Here is a 12,030-nt window from a genome sequence, read left to right on the forward strand (position 1 = left end):
CTGAAACTGCACTAGTTAAAGTCACAAATGATTTGTTATTAGCCGCTGACGATGGACTGGTCTCAATCCTGGTTCTGTTGGACCTCAGCGCAGCGTTTGACACCATCGACCACAACATTCTACTGCAGAGGTTAGAATGTGATGTAGGTGTTGGAGGAACAGCCCTCAGCTGGTTTAAATCCTATCTATCTGATAGGTTCCAATTTGTTAATTTAAACCAGAGCTCCTCACCAAGCTCTAAAGTAATTTACGGTGTGCCACAGGGTTCGGTACTCGGTCCAATTCTGTTTACTCTTTATATGCTGCCATTAGGCAACATTATCAGAAAGCATGGCATTAACTTCCACTGCTCTGCAGATGACACTCAGCTGTATTTATCAATGAAACCTGATCAGAGCGATCAAGTAGACAGACTTAGTACTTGTGTGAAGGAGATAAAAACCTGGATGACACTTAACCTGCTTCTTAACCCTGAAAAAAACGAGGTCATTGTGCTTGGCCCTAAGCATCTACGAGACGCTCTATCTGAGCAGATAGTCACACTGGACAATGTCAGTGTAGCCTCCAGTTCTACTGTAAGAAACCTTGGAGTCTTATTTGACCAGGAGCTCTCATTTAATGCTCATATAAATCAAGCTTGAAAACAGCCTATTTCCATTTGAAGACTGCAGACGGTCCCTCATCTGCCTGAAGAGTGGGTCCAGCTCGAGTCTCCCTCGCGTCCGTCTGTGAGAGTCAGATCTCTCCTTCACTCTGGAACTCCTCCAGGTTTCTACTTTTTCCCAAGGAGGTTTTTTGTAGTTTTTCCTGGCCGAGAAGGAGGTTCTAAGGACAGAGGACTCTGGGACATCGTCCCTCGCCACAACAGACATTGTTGATTCATTTCTCACTGCGGGCCTCAGAGGCGACTGTTGTTCTGATTTTGAATTGAACTGAACTGAATTGAACTTGGATCTTTTCGAAACTACTGCGTTTACAAAAAGTGCAAACCTGTTCTTGTTCCTTCTCGTCTCCTTCATCTTCAAAGTCCTCGCTGTAGTGTGGGGAACCTGAGGAGGAAAATAGTCCTGGTTTAGTCCCGGTGTAGTAGTCCCGGTGTAGTAGTCCCTGTGTAGTTGTCCCTGTGTAGTAGTCCCTGTGTAGCAGTCCCTGTGTAGCAGTCCCTGTGTAGTAGTCCCTGTGTAGTTGTCCCTGTGTAGTAGTCCCTGTGTAGTAGTCCCTGTGTAGTAGTCCCTGTGTAGTAGTCCCTGTGTAGCAGTCCCTGTGTAGCAGTCCCTGTGTAGCAGTCCCTGTGTAGCTGTCCCTGTGTAGTTGTCCCTGTGTAGTTGTCCCTGTGTAGTTGTCCCTGTGTAGTAGTCCCTGTGTAGTAGTCCCTGTGTAGTTGTCCCTGTGTAGTTGTCCCTGTGTAGTTGTCCCTGTGTAGTTGTCCCTGTGTAGTTGTCCCTGTGTAGTTGTCCCTGTGTAGTTGTCCCGGCGCAGTAGACCCGGCGCAGTAGACCCGGCGCAGTAGACCCGGTGTAATCTTGGTGTAGTCCCGGTGTAATATTGGTGTAGTCCCGGTGTAATATTGGTGTAGTCCCGGTGTAATCTTGGTGTAGTCCCGGTGTAATATTGGTGTAGTCCCAGTGTAATATTGGTGTAGTCCCGGTGTAGTCCAGTGTAATCTTGGTGTAGTCCCGGTGTAGTCCCAGTGTAATCTTGGTGTAGTCCCGATGTAGTCCCAGTGTAATCTTGGTGTAGTCCCAGTGTAATCTTGGTGTAGTCCCAGTGTAATCTTGGTGTAGTCCCAGTGTAATCTTGGTGTAGTCCCGGTGTAGTAGTCCCAGTGTAGTCGTCCCGGTGTAGTCGTCCCGGTGTAGTCGTCCCGGTGTAGTCGTCCCGGTGTAGTCGTCCCGGTGTAGTCGTCCCGGTGTAGTAGTCGTAATCCCGGTGTAGTAGTCGTAATCCCGGTGTAGTAGTCGTAATCCCGGTGTAGTCGTCCCGGTGTAGTAGTCGTAATCCCGGTGTAGTCGTCCCGGTGTAGTAGTCGTAATCCCGGTGTAGTCGTCCCGGTGTAGTAGTCGTAATCCCGGTGTAGTCGTCCCGGTGTAGTCGTCCCGGTGTAGTCGTCCCGGTGTAGTCGTCCCGGTGTAGTCGTCCCGGTGTAGTCGTCCCGGTGTAGTCGTCCCGGTGTAGTAGTCGTAGTCCCGGTGTAGTAGTCCCGGTGTAGTCGTCCCGGTGTAGTCGTCCCGGTGTAGTCGTCCCGGTGTAGTCGTCCCGGTGTAGTCCCGGTTTTGAAAACAATCTGGACTAATTGAGACAGTAGTGTGGAAACGGCCTTTAGCCTTTCTTTTCATGGGATGCCCTTTTTGTGTTTTATTATGATTATTTATAAACATATATTTGATCATCCTGCCCCCTCGTCTTTTTTTACATTTTGAGAAAGAAATTCTAAAAAAACATACCATTATATTGATGGTACAATGTGAGGGCTGTGAAACGAGTTTATCATCTGATTATTCTCGTGCTGCTGCCGTTTCTTACCTGGAGACTCTCTGGGACTCTCTTTGTCAGGTTTATAAAGCATCTCTTCGGGTTTTCTGTGGCAAGAGACATTTCTGGGTCAAACGGTGAAATCGGAACAAAATATGCAGTGGGTCCTGTCGACACGGAACACGATCACAAAGATACGACCGCCGCCATTTGTCGTTGATGTAAATGTCGAGTGAAATACGCCACGAGGACTTGAAACACCGGAGCAAACCACGGACACTGAAGGCATCGTTCAAATCATTAAAACTATCGCAAATCACGTCGTGTCCGAACAGTTAGGCCTGAAGCTAAAACGGACAAGTTTTCAGTTTCAGTTTTAGAGCTTCTGCGAAAACCACCAACAAACTTATGAACGCCTCAAACCAAATCAAGAGGAAAAGCATCTGTTGTGTTTGTGTTTATTCATTCTATGTACTTCAGGGTCTCCACATTAGTTTTATTCACACGCAGAAAGAAAAAACAACAACTTAACTGAATCGAAATATTGTTCCATAGCAGCTCGTATCGGTTCAAAAGAGTCAAATATAGTTTTGTAATCGCATCGTTATATCTCATATTGGAACGTATACTCTCTTTTTACTATAAACCACTATATATAAAAGGATTTAAAAAAATTACATTAGTAAATAAATCTTATTTCAGTATAACGTATTTTCCGGATAAGTCGTACTTGGACTAGAAGTCGAACCAGCAAAAAAAATGCATAATAGAGAAGAAAAAAAAAAAACACATTTAAGTCGAATTTTTGGGGGAAATTTCTTTGATAAAATCCAAGACCAAGAACAGACTTTCCATCTTGAAATGCAGTTAAAAATAATAACAGAAAAAAGAACATGGTGAATAGGTGTACGTATGCCAACATGCTAACGCTAACACCTTCAGCTACATAATGCAACTGTGGTTCGTTGTCTGTGTAGTGTCTGGTATGTTAACTTAACATATTAACAGAATGTGTGTATGTGTGTGTGTGTGTGTGTGTGTACAGTGCAAGTGTGTATCACCAGTACCTGGCCTCTCCAGTGGAGGCGCTGAAGTCCAGCTCTCTGTTGAGTTTGGAGTAATCGACGGCAGAAGAAGCTCCTGCCTCGAGTCGGGCGAAGAACCGCTCCTTCTCCCGCGCCTCTTCCAGGGTGTCCAGCCCCGGGGCGGAGCTCGGGGGCGGGGTCAGCGACACGCCTCCAAACACAGGCAGACAGCAGGACGGCTCAGGTCAACACCAGAACATACACCGGCCCAAAGCAGCGGGACGACCTGCTGAGCTCGAGTCGTCTCTGGAGATCTAATCTGTGGATCGTTACGCGATTCGGACGTCCTGAACCGCAATCTTGATCTAAAACGACAACGTTTGCGTCGGCCTGGACCTGGACTGACGGTGCACGGGAGAAGAAACGAGGACTGGCCCGACACCATGACGCACGGACAAGGGGAACACCAATCGCACCAGGTGGAAAAGGACAAATTTGACAATAAATCTGGACTAAATGAGACTCTTAATCTGGACCTCGTGTCGCTTTAACTTAAAGCTTGTTGACAAATGTATGCTTTTTCCTCTCTGGTCCTGCCGTTTGTTTTTGTTTGTTTTATGGTTGGTCTTTTTAGTTTTTTAATTGAATGAAGTAAATAAATAAAGACAAAAAAATAATTCTAAATCAAATTAATTTAAATAAAAACAATTTTAATTCATTCATTTTATTTTTAGTTTAATTGAATCGAAGTGAAATGAGACCAGGGCGCGTTACAGATCGTTTCATTCTCCGCGAAGCAGGAAGCGCGCCATTAGCGTGCTAATGTTTGTTGGAGCTTTTCAAGCAGAATGCGCGCTGTGAAGAGTTTCAAATGAACAAGTGCTAGTATAGGACAATATCCATCCTAATCTATATTAATCGAGTCGTTGTTAAGAACTCAAAGGCCCGCGCATACGCCATTTTAACTCAACATGAACCACGGGAATGCCGCCAGAGGTCATGTTTTAAAAAGCATTGCTAAAAACTCTGGAGAAGGTCAAATTAAGAAAAAAAACAATGTAATTAAAGGGAATGAGGCTGAATTCTGTTGGATCTGAAGTAGACGAAGTACAGTCATGAGTCCAGCACTGAAAAGATCCAGTTTGAATCCTCGTCTACAGCGGCTCGTCCTGGTGAACCCGAGCACGTTCGATCCGACACGCCCTTGACACGCCCACGACACGCCCTCGACACGACACGCCCTCGACACGACACGCCCTCGACCCGACACGCCCTCGGGGACTGACTGGCTGCTCTGGACACGTCTCTTCTTACCTCGCGTCCCGGAGGCCTCGCCGTCTTTCGAGACTTTCTCTCTTCGGTTTTGGTCCCCGGATTCCTCGTCTTCCTCTCGAATGGTCTGAACTTTATGGAGAGATTTGAGAAAGCTCTTTCCTGATCCCACCAGCCCTGGAGGGAGAGCAGAGAGAGTCAGATGCCCTCCCACACTCCTGAGCGAGGGCGGCAGAAGCGGGGAAAACGGACTGGAATCCTACTCTGGCGCTACGGGAGAGGAATGAACGGGGATCTAGAGGATTTAGAGACAGTCCAGTCCAGGTCCGGTCCCTCTTCAGTCCCGGTCCAGTTCTGGCTCAGTCCCGACTCAGTCTCGGTCCAGTCCAGCCTCAGTCCAGCTTAAGTCCAGCTTTTGTCCCGGCCCTGTCCCGGCCCAGTCCCGGCTCAGTCCCGGCTCAGTCCCGGTTTCGGTCCCGGTCCAGTCCGGGTTTCGGTCCCGGTCCAGTCCCGGTTTCGGTCCCGGCTCAGTCTCGGTCCAGTCCCGGTCCAGTCCTGGCTCAGTCTTGGTCCAGGGCGACTCTGGTCTTTACCGTCGTCATCGCCCTGAGGCTCAGTGTCTGGGCCTGAGACCTGGGCTTCTTCTGTGTGGTCTCCGTGCACCCCCTGGAGGAGACTGTGGGCGGTGTCGTGCTGAACCAGAGCAGAGGAGCCAGGTTCGGACACAGGTTTAGAACTGTCCACTTAAGATGCAAAATATGGATTAAAATGAAGATGAAGTTCAGCCAAAAACTAAAGTGACGAGGGCCGGTAACATCTTATAATAACTGATCAGGTAAAACACAAAACACAACGTTAAAGAAAACCTCCTCGTCACATTCTACCGTCTGAAAACGACTACTTTCCACTCCAAACCGAAACTATTCCTCACCCTCTGCTTTTTCAACCTCATGCTTTGGCGCCTTGAAAAACCTGGGTTTGGTTTTCACTGGTGGAAACAAAACAACAAAACATTTATCAAACGTATTTAATGTCAGATTTCCCATTTCATCTCCGGAGGTCCGGCGGCGTCGTACCGTTTGTCACATTAAACTTGAGTCCTTATTGTTCCGTAGAATGGAGATATTTCTTATTTGAATAATCGTTGTTAGAATGACATCGTGTAAAGCCCTGGAGGACTCAAAGCGCTCCCACGATTAAGTTGTTGTTGTTGTTGTTATTGTTGTTGTTTTATGGCGGTTGGTGTTACATTACCGCCAGACTTTATTCCAGCTGACCTTCTTCCACGCCAGACTCCCGACGATTAAGGACTGGACTAATATCATAACATCATCAGCAGCTTTATTAGCATTATTAGCTTTTTTCGTAATATTAGCTTGAAGACCTTCTCTGACTCTGTGGTGGCATCAGCTCCTGTAGGTGTGGTCTGCTGGAGCAGCAGCATCACAGAGAGGGAGAGGAAGAAGCTGGACAAAGTCATCTAGAAGTCCAGCTCCGTCCTGGGCTGTGCTCTGGACTCGGTGCAGGAGGTGGGGGACAGAAGGGTCCTGGCTAAATTCACATCTATGCTTGACCATGAGTCTCACCCCCTGCAGGACACTGTCCCCTGCAGGACACTGTCCCCTGCAGGACACTACACTCTGCCCCCTGCAGGACACTACACTCTGTCCCCTGCAGGACACTACACTCTGTCCCCTGCGGGACACTACACTCTGTCCCCTGCGGGACACTACACTCTGTCCCCTGCGGGACACTCTGTCTGTCCCCTGCAGGACACTGTCTGCTCTGGAAAGCAGCTTCAGTGACTGATCCACCCTCGCTGTGTGAAGGTGACGTTTCACAGGTCTTTCCTTCTGCTGCTGTCAGACTCTACAACAAACACCGACATACCCATGTGCAATACTGACATGTGCAATACTGTCTTACCCATGTGCAATACTGTCTTACCCATGTGCAATACTGTCTTACCCATGTCCAATACTGTCATACCCATGTGCAATACTGTCATACCCATGTGCAATACTGACATGTTCGATACTGTCATACCCATGTGCAATAGACATGTGCAATACTGACACGTGCAATACTGACACGTGCAATACTGACATGTGCAATACTGACATGCCCATGTGCAATACTGACATACCCATGTGCAATACTGACATAATCATGTGCAATACTGACATGTGCAATACTGTCATACCCATGTGCAATACTGTCATACCCATGTGCAATACTGTCATACCCATGTGCAATACTGACATACCCATGTGCAATACTGACATACCCACGTGCAATACTGTCATAATCACGTGCAATACTGTCATAATCATGTGCAATACTTTCATAATCATGTGCAATACTGACTTAACCATGTGCAATACTGTCATACTCATGTGCAATACTGGCATACCCATGTGCAATACTGACATGTTCAATACTGACATACCCATGTGCAATACTGACATGTTCAATACTGTCATACCCATGTGCAATACTGTCATACCCATGTGCAATACTGACATGTTCAATACTGGCATACCCATGTGCAATACTGACATGTTCAATACTGTCATACCCATGTACAATACTGACATGTGCAATACTGACAAGTGCAATACTGACAAGTGCAATACTGACAAGTGCAATACTGTCATACCCACGTGCAATACTGACATAATCATGTGCAATACTGACATAATCATGTGCAATACTGACTTAACCATGTGCAATACATGTCAGTCATATTGGTGCATTATTCTCCGTCCATATAACTGCTTTAAATAGGAGTGTTACTTTTGTTACCATTACTATTTTTTTTTGACTTTTTATTAAGAATATAAGTTTTTTTTTTTTTAAGACTGTTTTTTTTAAGTTTTCTTTAAGTTATCTGTTCTTTTACTTCTGTACCTACTTGTATTGCAACACTGGAATTTGCCCATTGTGGGACAAATAAAAGCTAATTGTATCTTATCTTATTTTATCTCATTTTATCTCATTTTATCTTATTTTATCTCATCTTATCTTATTTTATCTCATCTTATCTAATTTTTACAGAAGGTACGTTTGGGTTCGTGGACAAGAGCGCTCATCATTTTCAAGCGCTCAAAACCCTGAAACTGAACCAGGGCGTCGGGGCTTCGGGCGTCACCTTCATCGTGGTCCTCCTCCTCCCACCACGACACCGCCGGCTTCCGGGGCCGTTTCTGGCCCTCGCCTTTGGCCCTCGTCGACTTCTCCAAACTCCCCAAATCCACAGAATCATCTGAGGCCGACTGCGAGAGAGAGAAACATCCACGTGGTTTAGTTTCCGTCCCGGTTTACACCCAATTTTACCACGTTCAGCAGCAGAGACTCGGCAGCAAGTCTCACAATAATGTTTGAAACTTTTATCGCTTTTTAAATCAAGAGCGAGAGTCAGTAAGTTACGTTTTCTCAATGATCTGCCGTCGGTGAAAAAGAAGAATAAATCGATCAATGGGGAACTTTTTGAAGGGTTTTTTGGGCCTGACAGAAGTAATTTAGGTGGGTAGAAAAACAAGATGTACTTTTCAAAGTAGTTTTTTGGACTGTAAACTTTTACTCTTACTCGAGTTCTATTTAGTTTGAAGTAACAGTCTCTTATTTGAGCAAAAGTGCGAGTAAATCTGTGACAAAAGCTCGATGTTGATGATATTAAGGCAAAAAAATATGTCAATATGCCAATTTTCTTTTTAAATCTTATATCTCACCGACCGTTTTTTCAAAAAAGCGCCGTGTTGAACTCGCTACAGATATTTTCAAGCCAAAAAATGTCGCAAAAAACGAACGAGAAATGAAACTAACACAAAGGACGGGTCACTGCGGGTCACTGGCAGAATCAAAAAATGGTGACAATTTTGATTTTTGTTTTGCCTTCAAAGTTAAAAAAACAAAAAGAATTTACCTACCGACCGACCCACTTGTAAAATGTTGGCTCGGGTTACAGCAAACATACAATTTATTTGGGGCAGCCTAATGTTTGAAACTTTTAGTGCTGAAGTCGCGCGAAGAACTACTTTAGAGTAGTTTTTTGGACTTTTACTCTTACTCGAGTTCTATTTAGTTTGAAGTAACAGTCTCTTATTTGAGCTAAAGTGCGAGTAAATCTGTGACAAAAGCTCGATGTTGATTATATTAAGGCAAAAAAAATGTCTGTTTGCCGTAACCCGACCGATCGATTGGTTTTCAAACGTTTGTGTTTGCCTTTAAAAAAATAAAAACTACGGGCATTATTCATAGTTTTGTCCTTCAAATTAGGCAGTTACTCTTACTTGAATTAGTAGTTTTCTTACTTGAGTCATTTCTTGGACTTTGTACTTCTACATGAGTCACATTATTACTTTGCTGTTATTTTATTTATTTACACTATACAATTCAATACTTTTCAATCAAAACAAATGATCAGGTTAACGTGCATAATTATTTGTATTATAATATTTAAATTTGCCACACCAAAAAAGACCTAAATCAGGCCCAGTTTTCTATAATTTGACCATTTTAATCAAGATTATGATGGTACTTCCTGGTTGAACATGAGAAGAAGATGCTATAATGTTATAACTGTAACTGTTACCAAGCAACCACAGTGTAAACAAGGGCAAGGGCTCGTCTAACTTACACCAAAGTCAATCAAATTACATGACAACACCTTTACTTTGATGACAAACGCTGAACCAGTCATAAAAACACTAATTTGTGTCTCTTTTGGATTTTATGTGGAGTGTTGACGGAAATAATTGATTATTTCTGACATTTTGAATCAATTTTGCCATTTTTTTTTATGTAGAAAGTCTTTTTTTATAGCCGGGTCCAGCCCAGATAACGATGAAAAGGACCAAAAATACGACTACAATCATAGTTTTAAAGCCTTTTACTAGTCACTGGTGTAAAACTGTGACACATTATTCACCACAGACATTATCTCAGACAATTAATAAGAGAAGTCATTAGGAAAAGCATGAAACCCAGTCGTTTAGAATCAGATAAACGTGACGTAAACACTCGTGCTGTCGTTACCTCTTTGAGAAACAGCTCGAACTGTTCATCCAGCTCTTCTTTGGTCAGTCTGCGTGTCATGTTGAGGCTGTAAACACAGCAAACAACACGCGTGACGCTTTTTACACGTGTTTTCTACAAGTTCTGCCATCACACAGTCACAAGCTACACGTCAAACTGAACTGGGGGAAGTAAACGGTCTCAAATCGGGGCTTAAACGCAACAAAATCGGCTCTAAATGTGAACAAAGGAGCGACTAAACAGACAGCAAAAAGAAGCTAACAGTTTGGAGCGGTTTATCCATGGGTTTATCGCGTTAGCTTGCCACGTTTTGCCGGGGAAACGTGACGCCAAAACGCGGCTAAATGACCGGTACAAAGTATCCGCGCGTGTCGTAAACGCGCCGGTTTTGATAGCGTCACCTGGAAAGTGCAGAAATCCGCAGATTATTCCGACGTTTGGCGCGTTTGTTTTGGTCTCGCGCAAAGTTCCGCTCAGAGGAGGGAACACTGCCGCGCTCTGGCGAAAAGCCGTTACTGCAACTATAATGAACGGAACTTCATTTTGACTTTATTTTGTGTATTTATACCATGGATATATTATGATTCATACCTGTAGTACATATAAATGATAGTTTTACGCCAATCGAGTGGGAGAAAAGTCAAACAAATCTATAGAAAATGACATCACACTAGGTACGCCCATTCCAGACAACGTTTATTCAATCCAATCCAACTTTATTTGTAAGGCACATTTTACCAACACAACGTGTCCAAAGTGCAAAGAGTACAAAACAAGCACAATAGGTTAAAAAATAAAATAAAAAATATATACACAATAAAAATTAAATACGTACAAACATTTTTTTTTTTTTTAAAAAAACAAGCATAACTCACAGAAAATAAACGACTTAAGATATTCCAAACATAATTCAATGAAATAAACTCGCTCGCATACATTTTCAGTTGTCAAATTAGAAAAATGGTGACGTCAGATGTGTTGTTTCTCGGTGTTTGCTGGGTAATTTCCTACTGTGATGTCATCAATTACAACCAGGAAGTGAAATTATAAACCTAAAAAATGAGCTATTCTGGGATAACATTTTTTATATTTTTTTTAGCATGTATAAAACTGAATTACATTTTAGTTCATTGAGTCGTCACACCTACAGGGGGCGCTTTAACATTTACTTTAACCCTTTTGAAGGCCACTGTGACATTTCTGGAGGAGGTTTATATCAGGATATTTTGAATAATTACTCACTTTTCCCCAAAAGATGACTGCTATACATACAAGGGCAACTCACTATTATTATTTTCACTCAAGAAAAGTGGTGGCAAGTAAACAAAAAAGTGAAAGTACTGTCTTTATGTATTAGATGGTCAGTCGGCCACTGCAAAGTCCAGGAAGAGCCTGGCGCACCGACCCACTGGTCAAGAGCCAGTTTTAACACAAAAAGCTGAACGTGTGGGCCAATAGATATGGAATGAATAGGAATTTCAGGACTTTTATAAGTGTTTACAAAATAAGTTATTCTAACAAAGAAATATAACCTTCTGACTGAAATGTTTATCAAGGCTTAGATATCAGAAATGTCCTTTTAAATTATAAACAATATCAATGCATTACTAATCCGGACTAATATTGTACTAAATATATTAAAAACAAATGGGAAAGAGAAAGAGGAAATTTAGTTTGAAAAATGTGTCTCGTTTCTTCATAACTCCAGGTCAAAGTGCTCAATTTTCACAGGGAAATGCAACTGTTGGAGAAACAGCGCCACCTGGAGGCAAACCACTATCACGTGTTCTGGGACTGTCCTGTGTCACGAACAGAGCCAATTACGGAGCTGGAAACAGGCGATAGTTAAACAGTCTTTAATTGAATAAGGTCCTTCGGCGGTGGTCAGATCCAGCAAACGGCGGTGTCAGAGAGCAGGCGAGAGTCGTAGTCGTAAATCCGTTTCAGGTTCGGCACACGGGCAAACAGCGATATCAGAGGTATCGCTCGGACTGTCCAAGGTCGATGACAGCAAACAGGAATCACAAGGAGTAGGCAGAAATCAGAGTCAGGGTCAGAAAAGTAATCAAAAATCTCTAACTCGAATGCTGGGGCTAACAGGGCTTCGCAGATAATCTCGCACCGAACAGACAAAACCAAACACCTAAAATACTGCACCCAGTGATTAGCAACGAGATACAACTGATGAGCTGAGAGACAAAAGATAAAAGATATTCCTTTATTC

General features: G+C 43.6%; 1 protein-coding gene across 1 annotated transcript in view; it reads right to left on the reverse strand.

Moving 5' to 3' along the window:
- cep162 (centrosomal protein 162) overlaps nucleotides 1–9,884 on the reverse strand; it is a 42,323-nt gene extending 32,439 nt beyond the window's left edge. Inside the window, exons 1-6 of the mRNA XM_072461528.1 lie at nucleotides 9,807–9,884; nucleotides 7,921–8,044; nucleotides 4,812–4,946; nucleotides 3,540–3,708; nucleotides 2,524–2,579; nucleotides 991–1,049 (exon numbers count right to left, since the gene is read on the reverse strand). Of these exons, the coding sequence (XP_072317629.1) occupies nucleotides 991–1,049; nucleotides 2,524–2,579; nucleotides 3,540–3,708; nucleotides 4,812–4,946; nucleotides 7,921–8,044; nucleotides 9,807–9,866 (603 nt within the window). The 5' untranslated portion in view covers nucleotides 9,867–9,884. The remainder of the gene's footprint in view (nucleotides 1–990; nucleotides 1,050–2,523; nucleotides 2,580–3,539; nucleotides 3,709–4,811; nucleotides 4,947–7,920; nucleotides 8,045–9,806) is intronic.
- Nucleotides 9,885–12,030: the final 2,146 nt, after the last annotated feature.

The sequence above is a fragment of the Eucyclogobius newberryi genome, unplaced genomic scaffold (genome assembly GCF_026437365.1).
Source record: "Eucyclogobius newberryi isolate DKJ021-1_F unplaced genomic scaffold, fEucNew1.0.hap1 SCAF_3, whole genome shotgun sequence".
NCBI classification, from domain to species: Eukaryota; Metazoa; Chordata; class Actinopteri; order Gobiiformes; family Gobiidae; genus Eucyclogobius; species Eucyclogobius newberryi.